The 23539-nt window shown below is 51.7% G+C and overlaps 1 protein-coding gene across 1 annotated transcript in view; it reads right to left on the bottom strand.

Moving 5' to 3' along the window:
- Positions 1-23539, bottom strand: part of Rnf213 (ring finger protein 213) — a 99576-nt gene that overhangs the window by 60118 nt on the left and 15919 nt on the right. Inside the window, 17 exon segments of the mRNA XM_051159178.1 lie at positions 728-1302; positions 2330-2479; positions 3292-3465; positions 5181-5361; positions 7810-7932; positions 9141-9230; positions 12366-12530; positions 13278-13431; positions 14274-14329; positions 14856-15078; positions 17036-17236; positions 18210-18469; positions 18870-19150; positions 20893-21113; positions 21983-22138; positions 22561-22730; positions 23060-23158. Coding sequence (XP_051015135.1) covers positions 728-1302; positions 2330-2479; positions 3292-3465; positions 5181-5361; positions 7810-7932; positions 9141-9230; positions 12366-12530; positions 13278-13431; positions 14274-14329; positions 14856-15078; positions 17036-17236; positions 18210-18469; positions 18870-19150; positions 20893-21113; positions 21983-22138; positions 22561-22730; positions 23060-23158 — 3279 coding nt within the window.

Here is a 23539-nt window from a genome sequence, read left to right as displayed (position 1 = left end):
GAAAGGCACGTAGGAGAGAGTTCAGAAAGGGAGGCATAAGAAATTATAATCTCAAATGTAATAATAAAAAAGATCATGGTAAACCGGACATGGTGGCGCACGCCTTTAATCCCAGCACTCAGGAGGCAGAGGCAAGCAGAGCTCTGTGAGTTCGAGGCCAGTGTGGTCTACAAAGGGAGTCCAAGACAGCCAAGGCTACACAGAGAAACTCGGTCTTGAAAGATGGGCGGGTGAGGTGGTGGGAAAGGAGCATGGTTGCTGAGCCCGACAGTCAGCCTGAAGCTCATTGGCCACAAAGCTCACATTACTCATTAAGAAAGGAGTTGTTTCAGGGGCTAAGATGTTTTTAGATCTAGATAGAAGTTTTCAGGTCGATAGAGATGAAATACGATATAAATTGGTTTACATTCAGAGTTGTCGACTCACCAAGAAAGGAAAGGTGTTTTCTCCAAGGTTGCCAAATGCAAATAGCCAAAACACTATGAATGTAACATTTGTAATTCCTGATTGTTTTGTGGTCCTTCTTGCTGTATGTAGTTTAATATACGTGTGTATATATATACACACACACACACGCACATATAGTGTATATAAGTGGCTGAGCATAGTGAGAGCTTTTTTGTCCCTAGCTGCTCCACCCCACCAGCCAGAAGCCTCCACCTCCACCCTACCCCCAACCCCCAGCCAAAAGCTCCCCATCTCTCAGAAGAGCCAGCAAACAACTCACAAAGTTTAACAGCGGGTTAAGAACGCTGAAGTCACCAGTCAGGCCCAAAGCCCTTTGGACCTGCAGGATGACCTTGGCAGAGTTGACAGCCTGGTTCAGGGTGTGGTACTCTTTGATCTGCCCTACACACACTGGGATCCAATCTTTTTGGGCCTGGGGGTCCATAGTGCACATGAGCTGAAGGTCAGCTGCCAGTTTGTCGTATTTGTCTACAAAGTCTCCGAAGATGACATCGACCTCGGCAAAGGTGATCTTTCCTGACTTGAGATTCTCATAGAGCGTGTGGAATTTCTCATAGCAAGGGGCGTACAGGTACTCGTGGGCCGCTGGGAGCAGAAGCTTCAGCTCCCCGAAGTTCAGACTCAGCACCTCTGCCATCTCTTTCCAAAACACTTGGAAGATGTAGCTGTCTTTCAGGGAGTCTAGCGTGCGTGCCATTTCTCGGATCTCAGGGCACAGGCAGTAATGTGTCTTCCTCTTGGAGGGCGAGGTACCCTCTGTTATCGTCACGGCTTCATTGAGTTTCTTACTGCTGAGCTCCTCAGAGTGTGTGGCTTCTAGATTCCCAAACTCCACTATGGAAACCGAAGGGGAAGGTTGGAAGTTGAACCTCTGATCATAAGAGTATTTGATCTCAGCATTAGGGTTTGTTTGTTTTAAGACAGGGTTTCTCAGCCGGGTGTTGGTGGTGCACGCCTTAAGTGCCCCAGCTCTTGGGAGGCAGAAGCGAGCGGATTGCTGTGAGTTTGAGCCCAGCCTGGTCTACAAAGTGAGTCCAGGACAGTCAAGGCTACATAGAGAAACCCTGTCTTAAAAAAAAACAAAAAAAGACAGGGTTTCTCTGTGTATCCCTGGATGTCCTGGAACTTTACAGACCAGGCTGGCCTCAAACTCACAGAGACCCCCGACCCCTGCCTCTGCCTCCCAATGGCTACAGGCTAGAGGTGTGCACTGCCACTGCCGCCACCAACTAATACCACTTCTCTTTTATTGGTTAGGGAAAGGAGAAGGTCTGAATACGTAGGCTGGCTGTCCTTCAACTGATCATCCTCCTGCCTCAACCTCTTAATTGCTGGGAATGTGGCCATACAACAGGATGGGCAAACTACTGACTTGCTACACTAGACTAGTGCTGTGCTCCTGACCCCTGCTCCAGCCCTGACCCCTGCTTCAGCTCCTGAGCCCTGCTCCAGCTCCCGACCCCTGCTCCAGCTCCTGACCCCTGCTCCAGCCCTGACCCTGGCCCCAGCTCCTGACCCCTGCTCCAGCTCCTGACCCCTGCCCCAGCTCCTGAGCCCTGCTCCAGCCCTGACCCTGGCCCCAGCTCCTGACCCCTGCTCCAGCTCCTGAGCCCTGCTCCAGCTCCTGAGCCCTGCTCCAGCTCCTGAGCCCTGTTCCAGCCCTTCCTCTAGTCACTTCTCCATGAAAACTCAAATGCAGCCAGGCGGTGGTGGCTTACGCCTGCACGCGCGCTCTCACACACACACACACACACACACACACACACACACACACACACACACACACACGACACCCCCATCTCTGACTCTGTGTGGGTACCATCCTCACTCTGCCCTCCCTGCCCTTCACCCTGACACTCACCTTGTACAATGTGTTTCACTCTCCTGAACTGACTCAGGAGGCTTTCCACATATTTATTCTCTTGCTTGAGGAACTGCAAATCATCCTTTCTCCTGTCCAGCAAGTGCTTCACATTGCAGGCCTTCTCTTGGACTGGCAGCCTCATCTTATCTGGAAAGTAAGTTGACTGCTCACACAGTTCTGTGTGTGTCTTCCGTGTGGCTGCTTTCTGCTGCCTCTCTCTGCACATGCTCCATGTTCAGGGCAGTGAGGGGCCACCAAGAAGACTCTGCTGAGCCAGTCTACAAAAACAGTGGCGCCATGCACTTGGCAGCACGGAACGGAGCAAGCTCTTACAGCCACCATCCTACTGCTTTCTCATGACATTCCTCAACTTTCTGGGAAGAGGTGCCGGCAGTGACAAAGCCCAGAAACACAATCCGCCCACAAGGTGGCTGTTGGACCCTGCCTCTGAGGTTGCAGGCCTCCATGACCAGACAGCCCAGAGCTCCACAAGATATAGGAACCCCTTTGTCAGCCAGGCTGCCTCTTCTCTGCCTGATCTGGGGAGACCAGATCCCCACACCCTCTGCCTGAGGGAAATTTTGTAACTGGGAGAAACCCCCATCTCCCAATAAGACCCCATTCCGCAAGCACCCGGGATTCCTGGAACATCCCTGCAGGTTAATAAGGCATGTCAAGTCTTGCGCCCTTTGGCCAATGACGTTGTCCCACCCTGGATATCCCCAACCCCTCCCCAAAGTTCTATATAACCTTCCCGCTCCCTGAATAATGCTGATCCCTCCCCGCAGCTGGTCCTGGAAGATCATTTCCGTTTGTACTCACAGGCCACCGAACCCCCAGTTAGTCGCTTCTGCCCCGAGTGACCCCAGGAAGAAAGGTAAGGCTCAGTGGCACACCCAAGCTGTCTCCCTCTTGCTGTTGCTCAGCAGCCTGAGGTGATGTCTCCACCTGATACTTACTTAAGTCCCAGATGTCAACAAACTGTCTTTTGTGCTCAAGGATCAGCTCCAGCTGTCCAACCAAAATGGTGCCGTTTTCGAGTTCCTTTGCCACCTTTTGGAACATAGACTCAGCAATGGCCATCAGCTGCCTGCCTTCCTCAGTGATGCTGTCTATGATTTTCTCGTTGGTTCCTGATGGGAGGGAGAGCACACAGATCAGAACCTGGGTCTCCTGGTCCCATCACCTCTCACCATGCAGGCCTGATGACCCCATGTGGCACAGCGGTGGCCAGGCAGTTTCCGCTGCACCGATACTTGAATGGTGCACGGCCGCAGGCTCCGCATGTCCTGTGCATGGCCGCAGATCCTGGCCATTGTGTGGGCCACCAACAGCCCATGTAGACATATATTTACTTTTTAAACCCCTAGAAAATTTCTCTGCTGTTATCATTAGATTTGAATTAAAAGATGATGTTGGGGACAGGCTGTGGTGGGGCAGGCCTTTAATCCTAGCACTCGGGAGGCAGAGGCAGGTGGATCTGTTAATTCCAAACCAGCCAGGCCTACACAAATCAGCCAAGACTACATGGCCAGACTCAGAAAAATAAAAACAACAAAACAACAAGACATGAAACTAGTGAGAGCTCCATTCAGCAGAATATTATCCTAGGATAAAAATAGAACTCAGCATCAAGCAATAAGAAGATGCGGGGACCTTCAAACACAGATTGACCCCAGCCCAGCTTTAGTTCCTAATGCTGCTATCTGCAGACCAAAACCCAGGCAGTCACCTGGTTCCAACAGTAGGATCTTCTAGAAAATAACTCTAGGAGAGACAGTAAGGGAGGAGGTGTCACAGATCCCGGGGGAGTTGACACTGCCGTGCCCCAAACATGCCATCAGACATCTGCTAAAACCTAGGGCGGCCTATGAACCCACAAACTTGACAACAGTGTGTCAACACTGACCAGTTCATCCATCACAAAGGGCATGCCCACACATTGCAGATGTGAACGGCAGCCCATGAGTGCTGGGGAAGCTGTGTGGGAACTATCTTTTCTAGTGAAAATTTCTAGAAAAGCTTTTAATTGAAAATACACACATGTGATTCACTCAAGCTGACAGCAAATGCATACACACGGCACCCGCCCCAGGGGTCACATTTTTTGCCTTACATCTTACAAGGCGTGAGGGGCTGTTTTTGGACTGTCCGAAGATCTAGTCAACATGACACTTACAGCCTGACATGGGCTTTTAGTGTCAAACCCAGCACATTCCTGCTACAAGATCTAAACATAGCAGCTTATTTAAGACACACGAGAGATTCTGGGGGAAGTCATAACACCTGGGGCCTGTGTATCCTGGGAGGACTCTCAGGTGGGACTTTCTGTTTTGTTCCTCAGAGCATACGGGAATGCATGTGTAAGCAGTCCATAAACAGTAACCCAGGACTCTCACCTCAGGGGGTCTTTCTGTCTCCACCTCTACAGCACTGGGGTTACCTTAGGTGTGTGGGTGCCATAGCTAGCCTGTGGTGCTGCCATGGTGCAGGTACCTCACCTGCTGAGCCACCTCCCCAGCCCAACTTTAACTCCTAATGCTATGTGCAGACCAAAAGCCAGGCCGTTACCTGTGCTCTGCACGTCATACCCCTTCATCTGGAAGCTGAGGCCTTCGGAGGGACTGTCAGGAGGCAGTCTCGAGGACAGGGTGGCTGTAGGGCAAGATGCCCAAGCCTGTCCAGGTCCCTCCATTCACGCTACTTCCTGTATCAGCTTGTGCCAGCTGAATGTCAGGTTGGGTTTTGAGTCCTGTTCCGCTCGCTCCCAGAGCCCCCAGAGCCCCCAGAATCGAGAGCACCACCCTCCCCAAGCCCCCCCAAGCTCCCTGCGGACGCCTGCACATACCACACAGTTTGAAGAGCTGCCGCACATCCGGGCACGTGAGCAGGTAGCTGATGACCTCATCCACGTCAAACACGGCCTCCCCGTTGTGCGTAGGCCATGATTTGGTTATCACGGCAGACAAGAGGGTCCCAAATTTCTGCAAATCTTGACAGGTGAGCCCTTCAAGGACACTGGTCTGAGACTACAAAGAAAATGCGTAAAGAGGGAGAAATGTAGCAATGTCTTATTAGTTTGTTTTAAAATAGAAACATGAGCCTGGCGTGGTGGCCCAAGCCTTTAATCCCAGCACTCGGGAGGCAGAGGCAGGCAGATCGCTGTGAGTTCTAGGCCAGCCTGGTCTACAAAGTGAGTCCAGGACAGCCAAGGCTATGCAGAGAAACCCTGTCTTGAAAAACCAAATAAATAAATAAATAATAATAGTAATAGTAATAATAATAGTAATAATAGTAATAATAATAGTAATAATAATAATAATTAATAATAATAAATGGAAACATGAAAACTGGGCATGGTGGTACATAATAGTAATCCTAGCATTTGGAAAGTGGAAGTCGTAGACCAGCCTAGGCTACACAGAAAATGCAAGGCCAGCCTGGGCTATCCTAAATAATTTTTTCTAAAGTTATCCTTGGAGGACTGAATGTAGACAATGAGCTAGTGTTCTGAACGAGGACATGACGCTAACTGTCTCTCTAGCTCTGACTCTGTCGGGGATGTTTTTGTTTCTGGTGGTGGATGCACAACATAGTCATTTCTGACAGAGAAACCAAAACCACACGACCGATGGAACGCACCACGGCCTGCAGCCCACTCTACCTGCAGAGAAGGTCGCTGGGGCTGGTTATTTCAGTATGTGACTGTGTGTTTGTTTTAATTGCAACTTTTTTTGCAATATTTTCTTTTTAAAATTTTCCTTTCAATAATATTTCAAATCTAGTGAAAGTAGTCCACAGTGGCGGTGCACGCCTTTAGTCCCAGCACTTGGGAGGCAGAGGCAGGCAGATCGCTGTGAGTTCGAGGCCAACCTGGTCTACAAAGCATGTTCAGGACAGATAACACAGAGAAAACCTGTCTCGAAAAAACCTCAAAAGGAAATGCTCACTGGGGTATGAAACAACTGCTAATAGGTGACTTGCCTGCCGTGTGTAAAGCCCTGGTCGGATGCTCAGCACCACACACTCAAAAACTATAGAATGGAAATTGCAGAGTTCAGGCCAGAGAGATGACTCAGTGAATAACATAACAATGTGAGGCCAATCCTTGGGTCTGCCAAAAGATGTCCTCCGATCTCTATGGTGTGTGTGTGTGTGTGTGTGTGTGTGTGTGTGTGTGTGTGTGTAGTGCACTGCTCTAATAATAAAACATCAACAACAGAAAAAGCAGGAAGCGTAACATCTCTGGCCAGCAGAGTTCAAAGGTGTCAGGCCTGTCAGTTAGGACAGAACAGTCTCTTTTCCACATGGTCTGGGAAGCCAGATCTCCACATACAGAAACCAGAGCTTACCTCAGGGAACTCAGGTAGACGATGAAAACGGGAGTTTACCTCACACCCAGCTAGATGATGAAGGGCCTCAGTAGACAGAGCTAAACTACAGAAGCTGGCTAGTGAGTGTGCCTCCCATAAACACGGCCCTTGCCTCAGTCCTGTGTAGGCATGAGTTGACAGAAAATGACAACCCTGCAGTGATGCTCACGGGAGTGTCTCTGAGGTACAGCATGTAAGGTGGCTGGTACAAGGCCTGTGCAAACAGCTCCGAGGCTTCTCTTCTTGTTTTGAGATACAATGCCTCTTTTGTTTTTTGTTTTGTTTTGTTTTTTGAGACAGGATCTCTCCATGTTAGCCTTGGCTGTCCTGGACTCACTCTGTAGACCGGCTGGCCTTGAACTCACAGTGATCCACCTGCCTCTGCCTCTGCCTCCTGAGTGCTGGGATTAAAGGCGTGCCCCACCATGAAGCCCTGGCTGGCCTGACACTGGTTACATAGACAAGGTTGGTCTTGAACTCGGAGACCCAGCTGCTTCTATTTCCCAAATACTCGCAGGTGCCACCCCACCTGGCCCAGAGCTGTGGTTTTGCATGGCACCTAACAGCTCAGGGAACAGGAAACAATGGGTTTTTTAAAAAATCAATTTATGTATCTGAGTGCTCTATCTACATGTACACCTGGCAGGTCAGAAGAGGGCATCATATCACATTATAGATGGTTGTAAGCCACCTTGTGGTTCCTGGGAATTGAACTTAGGGCCTCTGAAGAGCAGGTGGCACTCTTAACCAGTGAGCCATCTCTCCAGCCCCCTGTGCTGTTCCATTTTCTTTTTCTTTTCTTTTCTTTCTTTTTCTTTTCTTTCTTTCTTGAGACATGTGGCCTTGGCCATCCTGGACTCACTATGTAGACCAGGCTGGCCTCGAACTCACAGCAGTCCATCTGCCTCTGCCTCCCAAGTGCTGGGATTAAAGGCGTGCGTCACCACGTCCGGCTCCAATGCTGTTTCTTAAGGAGTTGGGTGATAAGCCTATGGCTCTGGACACAAATGGGGATGACACAACCCTGTAGGGTCACAGAACAAGCAGGCTTTGGCAGGTCGTATCAGAAAACCCCTGTGAACCCATGCAGGAATGGCTAGTGACCTGGCAGGCCGAGTTCACGGCTTCGATGACACACTTCTCAAAGCTCCTGGACACGCTGTCATGGACTCCGCCATCTTGCCACTGGCTGCTGCAGAAGAAGGAGATCTGCAAACGAGGGCGCTCCTGCAGACAAGGGGGGCAGCATGGTCAGTGGGGTGCCTCAGGGGGGCGGCATGGTCAGTGGGGTACCTCAAGCATGGTCAGTGGGGTGCCTCAGGGGGGAGGTGTGGTCAGTGGGGTGCCTCACCGGGGAGGCATGGTCAGTGGGTGCCTCACCGGGGCGGCATGGTCAGTGGGGTGCCTCAGAGGGGAGGTGTGGTCAGTGGGGTGCCTCAGGGGGGAGGCATGATCAGTGGGGTACCTAAGGGGGGAGGCATGGTCAGTGGGGTGCCTCAGGGGGAGGCATGATCAGTGGGGTACCTAAGGGGGGAGGCATGGTGAGTGCGGTGCCTCAGCGGGGAGGCATGGTCAGTGGGTGCCTCACTAATGCACACCAGGGAAGCAGCAGGTGTCTTCCCCTGCCATTTTTTTGAAGTTCTATGCACACACGCTAAGCATGTCTACAATGACCCCACCATCTGTAGCTAGGCATGGTGGCTCCTCCCTGTGTCCCAGGCTTGAGAGGCCATAGCAGGAGGAATTGCTGGGATAGAGAGAGGCTGTCTCAAAAATCTAAAATTCAAAATGCCTTTTGTCCCGTCTACACAAAAACAAACAAACAAACAACAAAACTGCCAGCACTGGAGCTTGTGAAAACAGGTAAATTTTAAGAAATAAGATATTTTCCTCAAAAAAAAAAAAAAAAAAAGATATTTTCCTCTATTTGTGTTTTCCTAAGATCTACTTGACAGTTTTGGATGAAACACATCATGTAAAAACTACACTTGGATGCAGTAGGAGGGAGATCTCTGTGAGTTCGAGGCCAGCCTGGTCTACAAAGTGAGTCCGGGACGGCCAGGACTACACAGAGAAACCCTGTCTCGAAAAACCAAAAAATAAAAAAACAAACAAAACACTGATTTTGCATGCCTCCAGCCTTCATACACACTGAACAGCAAATGTGTGTGTGTGTTCCCATTGTTGCTGCATATAAGATTGCCCCATATATGACTAGTGTCCCCATCATGACAACTCTGTCCCTGGTCTTCACACAAAAGCTTTGACATTCTCCTGAGGTCAAAAGACAGTTGCCAAATCAGAAACACATGTCCAAAGTCATGGCTTGACCCCCTGCCTCACCACCATCAGCTCTGACACTCACATGGGTGTGAGGCAGCTGGTCTCCTCTCTGTTCTTTCATCCCCCACAAAGCGTGTCCCAGCCTCAGGTACCTGCTTGAGCCTCCCTTCCATGTCTCCCAGCAGTGTCGCCTTCCAGCTGTGTTTCTCTGGGAAATCGATTTCTACCAGCCGTCGCCATACCTGCAGAGTTAGAAAGTGACAGGCACAGGGTGGAAAAGAAAGGTAGACTGACGGCCAGTGCAGGATTGCTGGTCCGGGCTCCTAGGTATTTGGGAGACTAAGCAGGAAGATTGTTGAAGTCCAGGAGTTTAAGGCTGACCTGGACGCCATAGGAAGACCCCATCATGAGGAGAGGAAGGCTCATATTAGCATGGCAGAGTATGAAGCGCCAGAGCACAGACTTGCAGAACCACAGGGCTCTCTGCTCTACACTGTCACTACGACACATGCAGTGCCACCAGCAGCCTCCCGGTGTGTGACGGGTTGCGCTCTGTTTGGAAAGGGTCTCCCCCTAATCCGTATCCTGAAAAGTTTCAAACAGGCATGAGAGCATGAAGGGTAGACTCACTTCCTGCCACTGAAGCCTGGGCTTTTATTTTGACACACAGTGGTATTCTTTATGTCCTACCACTTGGGGGTGAGGTGTGGACATTACAACACCTACTCCGGTGTGCCTTCTAGGCGGCCTCTCCTCCCAAACGTGCACTCATCTCACCGGGAAGGGTAAGTAAGCATGGAGAGCGATTCTGAGCTGTGTGAGCTTTGTGAGCTCTGTGTGTGAGGCGTGTATATGAGCTGTGTGTGTGAGCTATGTGAGCTGTGTGTGAACTGTGTGTTCTGTGTGTAAGTTGTGTGTGTTCTGTGCGTGAACTGTGTGAGCTTTGTGTGTGTGCTGTGTGAGATGTGAGTTGTGTGTGAGCTGTGTGGGTGAGTGGTGTGTGTGTGCTCTGTGGGTGAGCTGTGTATGTGAGTTGTATGTGTGTATGCTGTGTGAGCTGTGTGTGTGAGCTGTGTGTGTGCTGTGTATGTGAGCTGTGTGTGTGAGCTGTGTGGGTGAGCTGTGTGCGTGAGCTGTGTGTGTGAGCTGTGTGCGTGAGCTGTGTGAGCTGTGTGTGTGAGCTGTGTGCGTGAGCTGTGTGGGTGAGCTGTGTGTGTGAGCTGTGTGTGTGAGCTGTGTGTGTGAGCTGTGTGTGTGAGCTGTGTGGGTGTGCTGTGTGTGTGAGCTGTGTGTGTGAGCTGTGTGGGTGTGCTGTGTGTGTGAGCTGTGTGTGTGAGCTGTGTGTGTGAGCTGTGTGGGTGAGCTGTGTGGGTGTGCTGTGTGTGTGAGCTGTGTGTGTGTGTGTGTGTGCTGTGTGTGTGAGCTGTGTGGGTGAGCTGTGTGGGTGTGCTGTGTGTGTGAGCTGTGTGTGTGAGCTGTGTGGGTGTGCTGTGTGTGTGAGCTGTGTGTGTGAGCTGTGTGGGTGTGCTGTGTGTGTGAGCTGTGTGTGTGAGCTGTGTGTGTGAGCTGTGTGCGTGAGCTGTGTGGGTGTGCTGTGTGTGTGAGCTGTGTGTGTGAGCTGTGCGTGAGCTTGTGTGTGTGCTGTGTGCGTGAGCTGTGTGGGTGAGCTGTGTGTGTGAGCTGTGTGGGTGAGCTGTGTGGGTGTGCTGTGTGGGTGAGCTGTGTGTGTGAGCTGTGTGCGTGAGCTGTGTGTGTGTGCTGTGTGTGTGAGCTGTGTGTGTGAGCTGTGTGTGTGAGCTGTGTGGGTGAGCTGTGTGGGTGTGCTGTGTGTGTGTGGTGTGTGGGTGTGCTGTGTGTGTGAGCTTGTGTGTGAGCTGTGTGGGTGCTGTGTTGTGAGCTGTGGGTGTGCTGTGTGTGTGAGCTGTGGTGGTGCTGTGTGTGAGCTGTGTGGTGAGCTGTGTGTGTGCTGTGTGTGTGAGCTGTGTGTGTGTGCTGTGTGTGTGAGCTGTGTGTGTGTGCTGTGTGTGTGAGCTGTGTGGGTGTGCTGTGTGTGTGAGCTGTGTGGGTGAGCTGTGTGTGTGTGCTGTGTGTGTGAGCTGTGTGGGTGTGCTGTGTGTGTGAGCTGTGTATGTGTGCTGTGTGTGTGCTGTGTGTGTGTGCTGTGTGTGTGAGCTGTGTGTGTGAGCTGTGTGGGTGTGCTGTGTGTGTGAGCTGTGTGGGTGTGCTGTGTGTGTGAGCTGTGTGTGTGAGCTGTGTGGGTGAGCTGTGTGGGTGTGCTGTGTGTGTGAGCTGTGTGGGTGTGCTGTGTGTGTGTGCTGTGTGTGTGAGCTGTGTGTGTGAGCTGTGTGGGTGAGCTGTGTGGGTGTGCTGTGTGAGCTGAGCTGTCCTGTGTTGTGCTGTGCTGCTCCACAGGCCAGTCAGGACCTAACTAACCATGCCTTTGGGTGGCCATGTCTTTTCTATCAAGTCCTTTCCTCCATTAATAATGTTGATGGTTGTGAGACATTCAGGCGATCATTTTAGCACCAGCTCTTGATTCACCTTCCAGGATCCCATGATTAAAACTTCCTTGGAAAACGCGCACTACACTGAACCACATGAAATTGCACTGTAGGTGTCCGGTGCTTAACCACACACACCTTCGCACTTCCTGACCAAACATCTCAGGGTGCTGTTGCCCCTCAGCCTGCTGATGGTCAAGTCGACCTGTGCAGATCTGTATGCCAATCTGTGTGCCGGGCGTGGTGGTGCATGCCTTTAGGGGGGCAGAGGCAGGTGGTTCGCTGTGAATTCGAGGCCAGCCTGGTCTACAAAGCGAGCCCAGGACAGCCAAGGCTGCACAGAGAAAGCCTGTCTCAAAAAAAAACAACAAAAAAACAAAAAAACAAAAAATGAAACTACATTTCAAGTACACATTATCCCACTCCACTTGCGCACTGATGGGGGATTAGAACGCCTTCGGTGTCTTTTCAAAAGACGGACACCCATGCTGCAGAGATGGCCTGGAGGCCTACACAGCTCTCCCTCACTCCCGTCCTCGGTCAAATCTTACACAATGAAGATCCAACCAAAATCCAAACCCCAGGCTCTGGGCAGCGGGTTTTCTTTTCCTTTGCCACCTCAGGATGAGCCTCTCATACTGGTGGCTGCCGTGTTCGCTGTGGGCACAGCACGACAGAGCTTCCTTTCCCAGCACACGTCCAGCCATCACTGCCCACATCCCCAGCCTCAGGCAGCGTTCCCCATCACCTCACGGGCCCAGCCAAGGGTTGAGGGGCCCATGGTCACAGATCTTGGGGCGGTAGTGAGGGCTCCCAGCCCGTTAGGTCCACACCTGTGTTGCCTTAGGCAGTTTCATAGCTCCCAGAAATGCTTACCGCCATCTCGTCAGAATAGGCAAGCCGGACAGTGGTCGGGCTGGTATAGAACATGCTGGTTTTAAACATGTTGCGCAGCCACATTCTTGTGGTGCTCAGGGTCTCCTGGAAGATGTTTGTCACCAAGTCTTCACTGGCTGGTGTAGCCATCCCCTCTTCCGTACCCTGAGGACACGTGAGAGAGGGATTACAGAATCTACAGTCCCATCCATCCTAATGACCTGCGTTTACTCCCGAGACCCACATGGTGGAAGTGACCCTTTAAAAGCTGTCCTGGCTTCCACACCCATGCCATGGGGTGGTCTTTGTCTCTCTTACATACACATATCCACCATATATAGTTGAAAAGAAAAACTAGCTGGGCGTGGTGGCACACACCTATAATCCCAGCACTCTGGGAGGCAGAGGCAGGCAGATCACTGTGAGTTCGAGGTCAGCCTGGTCTACTAAGCGAGCCCTGGACAGCCAAGGTTACACAGAGAAACCCTGTCTTGAAGAACAATAAAAAGAGCTGGAGAGATGGCTCAGCGGTTAACAGCACTGACTGCTCTTCCAAAGGTCCTGAGTTCAATTCCCAGCAACCACATGGTGGCTCATAACTATCTATAATATGATCTGGTGCCCTCTTCTGGCCTGCAGGCATACAAGCAAGCAGAATACTGCATAAATAATAAATCTTAAAAAGAAAAAATACACATTTACGTTGGGCGCAGTGGTGCACACCTTTAATCCCAGCACTGGGGAGGCATAGACAGGTCTACAAAGCAAGGTCAGGAAAGCCAGGGCTACACAGAAACCCTGTGTGTGGGGGGGGGGGAGATATATATATATATATACACTTTAAATATATGTATATTTTCCCCCAAAATGAAGCTGTCAGAAGCCCCTCCCCTCCTATACAATAGCACTTACCCCTGGAGGTTTGATCTTAAGCATTTTGCAGACAAGCTCAGCAGACAGGGCAGGAATCTCATAGAGGTTTACGTTAGCTGTGATTTTGCACACAGTTTCATGGATGGTCAGACACTCAGTCAGGTAGGTCAGTAACAGGCTGTCCCCAAAGATCCTGCCAGGAGAGAGCAGAGAAATCAGTGAAATAGGGAGACAGAAGTTAAAAGGAGCAAGTCCTGTGTGTGTGGTGTCTCCTAGTCCTAAAAGCACAGGTTCCTGTTACTGTGTTTATGCATGGAGGGAGCAGGGATTTCACTGCCTGGAGATCGGCAGAGTCTGGAGCAAGGGCTCAGCAGTCAATTGTACACGCTGCAGTGTCGAGGACCCAAAGTCCGGGGTCCCGGCATTCACTCCAGCTCATGGAAGCTCCAGACCAAAGAAACAGCAGAAGAGCTGAGCACCAGCACTCATCTACCAGTCCCGATTTCAGATGCAAGGCAAGCCCTGCTTCACGCCTCTGCTGACAGGACCTCCCCACCAGAGTGGCTCGTACCCCGCCAACAGTGCGTGAGGACACACCTTTCCTGCAGTTGCTTTTGTCAACTTTCTCATCACAGCAGCGGGACTGTTAGTAATACAAGCAGGCTTGACTTTTCTTTTTATTTATTTTTGTGTTATACACATTGGTGTTTTGACTGCATGTATGTCTGTGTGAGGGTGTCAGATGCCCTGTGACAGGAGTTACATACAGTTTTGAGCCGCCATGTGAGTGCTGGGAATTGAGCCAGGGTCCTCTGGAAGAGCAGGTGGTGCTCTTAACTGCTGAGCCATCTCTCCAGCCCCAAGTTTGACTTTTCTAACCTGACTTGGCCTCTAGTGAAAACAAGAACCCGAGTAGCTATAAGTACAGTGAAGGGACGCGGAGCAAGGGCTTCAGGAGCTAAAGTTTCAACAGCCAAAGCTGGAGCAACTCATAGCTGTGTGGAAGACAAGGCTGCCCTTGGCCTGCCTACTTACGTGTCCTGATAAATTTCCACAAGGTGCATCAGTATTTTAAAGACGCTTTCAACATCCTAAGACAGTGAAGAGAAGGGAAGGAGCGGTCATGACATGACTGTGTTTGCAGGGACTGCGCCAGGAGAAGACCTCTGAACATGCCCGTGTGTGTGTGTGTATGTGTGTGTGTGTGTGTGTGTGTGTGTGTGTGTGTGTGTGCGCGCGCGCGCTCCCAGCCCTGTGCCATTCTGAGTGCTCCCAGCCTTGTGCCACTGACCACTGAGTGCTCCCAGCCCTGTGCCACTGACCACTGACCGCTCCCAGCCCTGTGCCACTGACCACTGACCACTCCCAGCCCTGTGCCACTGACCACTGACCGCTCCCAGCCCTGTGCCACTGACCAGTGACCGCTCCCAGCCCTGTGCCACTGACCACTGACCGCTCCCAGCCCTGTGCCACTGACCACTGACCGCTCCCAGCCCTGTGCCACTGACCACTGACCGCTCCCAGCCCTGTGCCACTGACCACTGACCGCTCCCAGCCCTGTAGCAGCTAATCTATTGTTGCCGAGCCAGCACTTGCTGGTCTGCTCCCACAACACACCTTTTTGTTTTGGTGGGAGATCTTGCCCAGCCCTTGCAGCCGGTATGAAACTCCTTGGAAACAGTCCAGGACCCAAGTGGGTGCGTGACTCAGATACTCTGTGGAGTTTTCCAAGTAGGAAGTTAAGCTTTCTAGAGACACCAGGCTGAACCAGGAACGGAAGAGGTATTTGTCCACGTGCATCAGATCCATGCTGCGCTGCATGACCTGGAGAGCCTGGCTCCTAAGGAAAGACAGCACGAGGCGCAGTGTGAGACTGCAGCAGTCAGGACTGACACAGAGTAAGACAAGCCAGGAGGGTCTGATTATAAGACTGCAATGCTTCGTGGAAAACACAATCAGACAGGCATGTAACAAAAGCAAGGGCACATGTGGAATTCCAAGGGGAGGCTGATGGCTGGCCCATTCCCTCAGGACCGTGAAAGGCTCTCTCCTTCAGTGGCAGGTCTCGGTGGAGCATCAGCTTTGTATGGCTTCATTTGACAGAAGCTGAGATCTCGGTGCCCAGTGTCCAGCCCATACCTGTTTCTGTGGCCAGGCTGCAGCAGGCTCTGATTCAGAAGCTGTCTTGCCTCTGAGCCCTGCCCAACCCCCACTGGATGGCCACTGTCACTGCACACTGTAAGGTGTTCATAGTCCCCACCCCTGTCCTCCTGTCTACCCAAGACTGCAAGACCTTCCTCCCCACCCACCCAGAGGCCAGGGCTCACCATGACATCCCACAGCACAGCACAACACTCTTACTCCTAAAGTAAGGGAAGGACAGCAGCCTCCACAGGCCTGCCTTTAGTTGCATCATGGCCGGGACACAGGACTTGCTCCCAGCCTGACCATAAGGCTACTCCCCGCTGGCTACGTGTCCCTCGTGAGCTACGCCCAACCCTGACCACAGGTCTCCCTAATGTTTGTCTAACACAGAGTGAGCACATCATAGCCTACTTAAGAGACAGATGCTGCAAGGCTAAGTGCAGTTAACAGTCGGTTTTACTCGGGGTCACCTGAGGTCTTAACCTCTGTTCTACCAAATAACCTGTACTCAGTAACTTATAGAAATTGGAGGCTGAAAATATGCATGCTTGTATGTCAAATGCAAGACGGCTCTTCCGTCAGCTGGCAACAATGAAGGTATTTTGTAAAAGGTGGGGGGAGAGCCGGGCATGGTGGCACACGCCTTTGATCCGAGCACTCCAGAGGCAGAGTCAGATGGATCACTGTGAGTTCAAGGCCAGCATGGTCTAAAAGGTAAGTCTAGAACAGTCAGGGCTACACAGAGGAGAGAAAGAGAGAGACAGAGGGGAGAGAGAGAGAGAGAGAGAGAGAGGAAAAAGTATAGATTTGGGTTTTTTGTTGTTGTTGTTGTTGTTCTGTTTTTTTTTTGTTTGTTTGTTTGGTTTGTTTTTTCGAGACAGGGTTTCTCTGTGTAGCCTTGACTGTCCTGGACTCGCTTTGTAGACCAGGCTGGCCTCAAACTCATAGCAACACAGCTGCCTATGCCTCCTGAGTGCTGGGATTAAAGGTATGACAGCAGGGGACAGGCTACAGCACATCTGGGGCTTCCTTCAGGAGGCTGGCATCATCCTGACCTGATAGCTGAGTGCCAAAATACTAGTTGGTGGCAATAACAGGTTGTAACCAATAAATAATCAATCTCTTGTCACTAGTACTCTTTTTGTTTCATTTTGTTTTGTTTTCTGAGACAGGGTTTCTCTGTATAACCCTGGCTGTCTTGGACTCGCTGTGTAGACCAGGCTGGCCTTGAACTCACAGAGATCCGCTTGCCTCTGCCTCCAATGCTAGACTAGTATTGGTACTCTTTTCTTTTTTTTTTCTTTTTGGTTTTTCGAGACAGGGTTTCTCTGTGTAGCCTTGGCCATCCTGGACTCACTTTGTAGACCAGGCTGGTCTTGAACTCACAGCGATCCGCCTGCCTCTGCCTCCCGAGTGCTGGGATTAAAGGCGTGCGTCAACATGCCCGGCGCATCGGTACTCTTAAAGCTCACAAAACACACATGCTGCTGTTGGCCTGGAGATGTACAGAGCCCTGGATCAACATGTGGCTCTCTCTGGCCTGTTGACATTTAGATTTGTCTTCATAATGTTTTCCACACTAATGCTAGAGGACGCTGTCTCTCCTGCCCTCCGAGGCAGAAACAGGCTCAGTGCACAGCTATTCAACTCACTTAGTGGGCATTTTCTCCCGAAACTGTAGGAAGGCGATTCCTTCAAGGCCTGCCCAGATGTCCTCACGCTGGCTCTTAGAGTCCTTCCTGGGTGGTGTGGACAGCTGCATGCAGTAGTGCAGGACAGGCAAGGTCTCCAGCCAGCTGTTGACGCCCTCCTTTATGCACCTGTGGCACAGCTGTGTCAAGTACGCACGCCATCTAGAAGGGAACAGAAGAACCAGTGAGGGAGGACGGCCCAGTGAGCTGTGATCACTGCGTGGCTGGACAGGGTCCACGGCAGGGGATGGTTCTGTAGTAAGAAAGACAGGGTACCCCAGCCCCACTCCTAGAGCAACCCTCAACGGATCCCCAGAGCAGACCCTGCTAGAGTCATCTGGTTTCCACTACTCAGCTGGGGAAGCAACAAGCCCAGGAACAAGCTGCTCAGGGAAGGCTGCCTGACCAATGTCCTAGTCAAACCAGACACAAAGGATGTTGTGAGAGCCCAAGCCAGGGCCACTGGGCTCACGGAGGCTGCCTCCAAACGTGCTGTGACCCAGCAGTGATAACATGCTGTCTAAACTAAGTGGCCCACGCAGAGCTGAGGAGACGCATCCCCGAGGCTTCCACAGAAGCTGAGAGACACGTGTGGAAGCACTAGAAGCTAGTCTGGCACTCCGCGTATTCCTTTCCAAGTGATGCCTCGTCTGGCTTCAACTTCGCAGGTTCACAGGATTCTCCACCTCAGCCTGCCAAGCTCCTGGGGCGAGGGACACGCACTCCCCACAGCTCCACAGCACTCAGCAAGCTGAGGGCAGAAATCTCCTGAATCTGTGCTGCCTGGCCACACGGTGAGGCAATGACACAGTAGGGCTGGAGAGACGGTGAATAAGAGCCTTGTCCCCAGCGGTGGTGGTGGTGGTGGCACACGCCTTTAATCCCAGCACTCGGGAGGCAGAGGCAGGCAGATCACTGTGAGTTCCAGGACAGCCAAGGCTACACAGAGAAACCCTGTCTCAAAAAACAAAAAAACAAACAAAAAAAGCATTGTGGGTCTTGAAGAGGATGTGGCTTAGTTCCCACTTTCCACCTCCTTCTTATGGCAATCTTGGGCTCCAGGTGTGCATGTGCACAAACATACATATAGAGGTGAGACACCCATACACATCAAATAAAAATAAGCAGTAATTACATCTGAGGCTTGCTGAGGACAGGGCTCAGGTCATTATGAAGGGCTTCCGGCGAGCCAGCACTTGGGGTAAGGAGGCAACACAGTGAGGGCAGATCCCCTGTAGGCACAGCAAAGTCAACTGTTTCCACCATGAAAAGGATGGTCAGGCCCAACTTCAGTTTACTCTTCACAGGGCAGTCGGCAGACAGCGACGCCTCGCTCCTTCTGTCCAGGAATGGGTTCATCTGCTTTTTCATGTGCTCCCACAGGTTCAACGCCACCTGGACCCAGGAGAGAAAGATGTGTGAGCCGAGCAGGGCACACTGAGAGGCTGCTAACAGAGCAGGGAGCACTCCAAGGAGGACCTCCCTCTTGCCTGCTTCATCACACCGCTGAAGCACACAGATGCTCAGACCCCAGCCCTGCAGGGTGGGAGTGTGCGGAGGTAACCTACAACAGCCACGTGATGGTGTGGGTGAGGTGTGAGGAAGAGCCTGCCCCTTCTGGGAGAGCTCAGGACAAATGCTGGGGGCGGGCAGAGGACAGAGGAACCCCCTGAGGAGGGGATGGCATGAGGTTCTCCTGTCCCCCATCTTCCTTGGCCCACTCAGTCCAGGGGTCATCTAAGCCAAGGGACATCTATTCCAGAGCTACTAGTTACATACAGCGGGGAGCGGGTACCTCTCTCTCCTCATATTGGAGACTGGACCATGGCCTTCCTTGGCCGTCGTGGATCATAGGTATTCGGACCACATAGTAAAACTGCTGGAACTGGGTCATGAAGCTCTGCAGGTTGATGGTGCTCCAGGGCTGGAGCACACTGAAGATGCGGTCCAGCATGACCGCAGCCGCACGCTTCTTCCCTTTGACCAGCTCCTTTCTCGTGCCGTCGGTGATGTGATTCTTAGCTTGCTGCCACCTCCCAGGCTTCATGCAGATGATGTCATCGTATTGATGCCAGTCTGAGGGGACAGAAGAGCCTCATATGGCTGAACTCCAAAGGCCTGAGGCCAGGCCTCCCTTGGAGGATACACATGTAAGAGAGCAGGCTGAGGCATGAAGAAGGGAAAACCCAGGTGACCAGCTAACTAGCAGCTAGCCCCGGGCTGTGCAGCCCTAAGTCGATCACAGGAAACCTGCGCTGGCATGCAGTGCACTGGCACAGTGCTTGCTGAGCATGTACAAAGCCCTGGATGCCAGCACCACACAAACATGCCAGCAGGAGCACACCTGCGAGCCGGGTAATTGGCAGGTGCAGGCAGAAGATGGGAAACTTTGGGTCATCCTTGACACTACAGCCAAGGCCAATCTGAGCTACATGAGGCCCAGTCTTTAAAAAAAAAAAAAAACGGGCAGTTGTGGTGCAATGCCCTTAATCCCAGGACTTGGGAGGCAGAGGCAGGTGGTTTGCTGTGAGTTCGAGGCCAGTCTGGTCTACAAAACGAGTCCAGGACAGCCAAGGCTACACAGAGAAACCCTGTCTTGAAAAACCAAAAAATAAAAAATAAAGAAGCCTGGAGTGATGGCTCAATAGTTATACTTAAGGACACTTGCTGGCTGGTCTTGTGAAAGGCTGTGTGGTGGCTCAAAGCAGCCCGTTCTAGGGGATCTGGTGCCCTCTTCTGGCTTCTAGGCACACATGTGGCACACATACATGTACATGTGGGGAGCCAGACCAATCCAAGACTGTCTCAGGGACCCTGATAATAGAACAAAGGGAGAAGTGACCTTGGCAAAGCCAGTAGAACTGAGCCAGTGTTTGGGAAGAGCCAAGGGCGAGGGTTCTGGGACCTGAGTCTTCAAGCAGCCATGTCTAAGGAACACCGTGCTCTCTTGCCAACTTAGTCTCTGGCTGACTTAAGTTCAAGGCCAGCCTAGTCTACAAAGTGAGTCCAGGACAGCCAAGGTTACATACACAGAGCAACTCTGTCTCAAAAAGGGGGGGAGGGGAAGAAAAAATCATGGGGGCTGTGGAGTTGTGGTACACGCGCGCCCTCTCTCTCTCTCTCTTCCTCCTCTCCTCCTCCTCTCCTCTCTCTCTCCCTCCTCTCTCTCCCTCTCTCCTCTCTCTCCGCTCTCTCTCTCTGTAATGTTGAGTCCCGGGGTTCCCTCCTCAGTACCAAGAAAAAGCAACTACACTGAGCAAAGCCAGAGGACTGTGACTCAGCAGGGACTCCACCTGTCTCTGTCCCCCATGGTACTTCAACAACTCTGGCTCAAGGGACATGCCCCGGCAGTTCCAACAGTTCTGCTGCCCATGGAAGGAAGAGCCGTGGCTGCTGGCCCAGGCTGAACAGGCCAGCTCCGCCCAAGAACACAGGGGGACCAGGATGCCTGTCTGCGAGCTCCAGCAAATGGAGATGACATAAAGACGCACGCGAACGACACACGGAAAGGACGCTTGCCTCTTCTCCTACATGTCACTGTCAAAGCCACTTTCTCACAGTCCTGGAAGAGCCAGGAGCTGCCCCTCCTGCCCCACCCTCAGGGACCCTCTGCACAGCTGCTTCTCTCCAACATCTTGATGGAACCCCATCCCCTGCCCCGGTTCTTCACACACAGGGTTAAGACAAACTGGCTCCCAAAGGCAACTTTGCTCCCCATCAAAGGCAGGGCCAGTGCCAAGCAAAGGACCCAAACCCTGATGTCTGCTCCCAGAGACCCAGGGAGTGAGCTGACCCACTCAGGGACCCCGAGGGCTTACCTCCAGTGCTCCCCAAGAGGTTAGCGACAACCCGCAGACAGCGGTTCACGTGCTCGCCTCTCTTCAGTGGCTGCTCGTAGATGAACTCATATTCCGCTGTATCCTTCCTGCTGCTGTCGCTGTCGCGGTAAATGGCATACTTGTAAGGGATGGGCTTGTTCAGGCTCTGCCTGGGAATCTCCATTTTGCCCTCAATGAGAGACCCGAGCTCATGCAGGTGTCTGTGGAGGAACATAATATGGTCATTTACCAGAGGGGCTCATCGTGAAGCCCAGGCCCACGCCTAGAGCACCTTTAGAACAGGGCATGATTTCCAGCCAGCAACTAAAAAAAAAAAGACACCGTGAGATGTGAAAAAGAAATGCATGCAGGCAGAGAGATGGCTCAGCAGTTAAGAGCACTGTCTGCGGAGCCGGGCATGGGAGCACACACCTGTAATTCCAGCAACTCCAGAGGCAGGGGCAGGAGGGTCTCTGTGAGCTTGAGGCCAGGCTGGTCTACAATGCGAGTCCAGGACAGCCAGGGCTACACAGAGAAACCCTGTCTCGGGAAAGAAAAAAAAAAAAAAAAAAAAAAAGAGCACTGTCTGCCTTTCCAAATGTTCTGAGTTCAATTCCCAGCAAGCACATGGCGGCCATCTATACTAGCATATGATGCCCTCTTCTGGCATGTAGGTGTACATGCAGATAGAACACTCATACACATAAAAGTAAAAAAAAACAAAGAAAAGGCATGCCAGAGAATGTATGTGAAACACTCATTTTCAGATTGGCAGTGATGGAAGGATACATAGAGAGATAGAGAGGTAGAGAGATATAAAAACCATTTATTTTCCACCAGTCATGGTGATACAGACTTATAATCTGAAACTCAGGAGGCTGATGAGGCAGGAAGATTACTGTCAGGGACAGCCAGGGCAAAAAGAGTGAGACCCTAATTCAATTAAACAAACCAAAAAAGGAGAAGAAAAAAAAAAAAAAAAAAAAAAAAGGAAGCAAAGTCAGGGAACACACACAGCTTCTTTGGTTACAAGGCTGCTGACAGATGTCCCCTGAGTGACGGGGACAGCTCCAAGCCCTTCAGTACTCACTTGGTGTAGTGCATCTCGCAAGCATCTTCCCAGCCTTTCCTCCCGAGACCCTCTCCTCCTCTGACACACACTCTGTGGTTGTCAGGTTTGAATCCAAAGTCAGGGGAGACGATGGCGTGGAAGTATACGGTGACTGCATCCTCTGGGTTAAGTGTGCTGGGGAGAAGAGGAAGGAAACAGTGGCTGCCAGATGCGTGCATACAGGCAAGCACACGCGCACACACATGCACGCACGTGCGCCCACAAGATCTTTATTTCTCTGCTGTGTGTTGACACCCCTAAGTGCAAGTGCCAGTCACTCAGGTTCAGATGCATGGCTCCCAGCAGAGCACTCCTTCTCCCCAGTTAGCGAGGAGGCACCACCCAGCTCCCACGTGGGGGTGGGATAGGATAGAAGTCTGGACAGATCGTTCCTTGAGATCACATTGACTTTAAGGCCCCAGGGACCAACAGGAAGGGATCCCAAGTGAGCACACCTAAAGCGTCCTCCCGAAGATGAACTTGCCAAAGACACCGACAGGCTATGCAAGACTCAGGCAGTGCCATAACACGGGCACATTGCAAGGGTCCACTCCTACCTCGCTGTAACCTCCGGTGTGATGGCAGCCTGGTTTTTCTGCTCCTTTTTGTTTTTCAAAGCAGCTGAATAATTTCTGTTCCCTTCTGACTTCTGGTCTTCCTGTTGGGTGTCCCCAGTTTCACCTCTTTTCCTCCCTGTGGCAGGCAGCTTGCCCTTGAGGTCAGCTTCCTGGGACAAGCAATTAAATCCCAGTGCTTAGCACAAGGTGTTAAGCACACATCAGCCAGGGCCACAGCTGTCCTAGTAAGCTGTTTACCATGGCCCATAGGCACCCTCTTCAACCTTGCTTGTCATGGCCTCCCTCTCCCTCACCAGCTTCCCTCTTCTCTGAGAACAGGTTCAGAACTTTCTACCTTAGGGCCTTGGCACATGCCATTCCCTGTCAGGGCGCTTCCCATGGTCTGTGACTCAACCCTGGGGGGCTGAGGAAGGGACCACTATGGCTGACACTGAGGAGCCTTGCATACTGGACACCTCCTGGCAAGTCAAACCTCTACCTGGTCCTTGGAGTCAGCAGGACACACAGGCAATGGTTTCTCTTTCTGAGCACTGTCTCTGGTTTCTTCTTTCCCAGCCTTCTTCACTAGAATGGCCACCTTGGATGAGGTATCAGTTGCCTGGAAGAAACAGAGACCACCCAAACCCTGAGTGACGAGAGGAAACACTTTGCCTTTGTGGCTTCAGTCAGCACCAGCTGTAAGGTACGTACCTGAAAGTGGAACCCTGCCCTACCCTGCCCTGTCCAGGGAGGCACGTGCCAGTAAGAATGAAGCCATTGGACCCACAATACATAGTCAAGGAGGCAGGTGTGGTGGCACATGCCTTTAATCCCATCCCTCGGGAGGCAGGAGCAGGAGGATCTCTGAGTTCAAGGCCACCCTGGTCTACATAGCAAGTTCCAGGAAAGCCATGACTATATAGAAAGAGCATGTTTCAAACAAACAAATAAACAAACAAACAAATAAGCCAAGGCTACA

The sequence above is a fragment of the Acomys russatus genome, chromosome 16, assembly GCF_903995435.1.
Source record: "Acomys russatus chromosome 16, mAcoRus1.1, whole genome shotgun sequence".
NCBI classification, from domain to species: Eukaryota; Metazoa; Chordata; class Mammalia; order Rodentia; family Muridae; genus Acomys; species Acomys russatus.
Note: the sequence above shows the minus strand (reverse complement) of the source record. Positions and strands in the feature narration are given on the sequence as shown.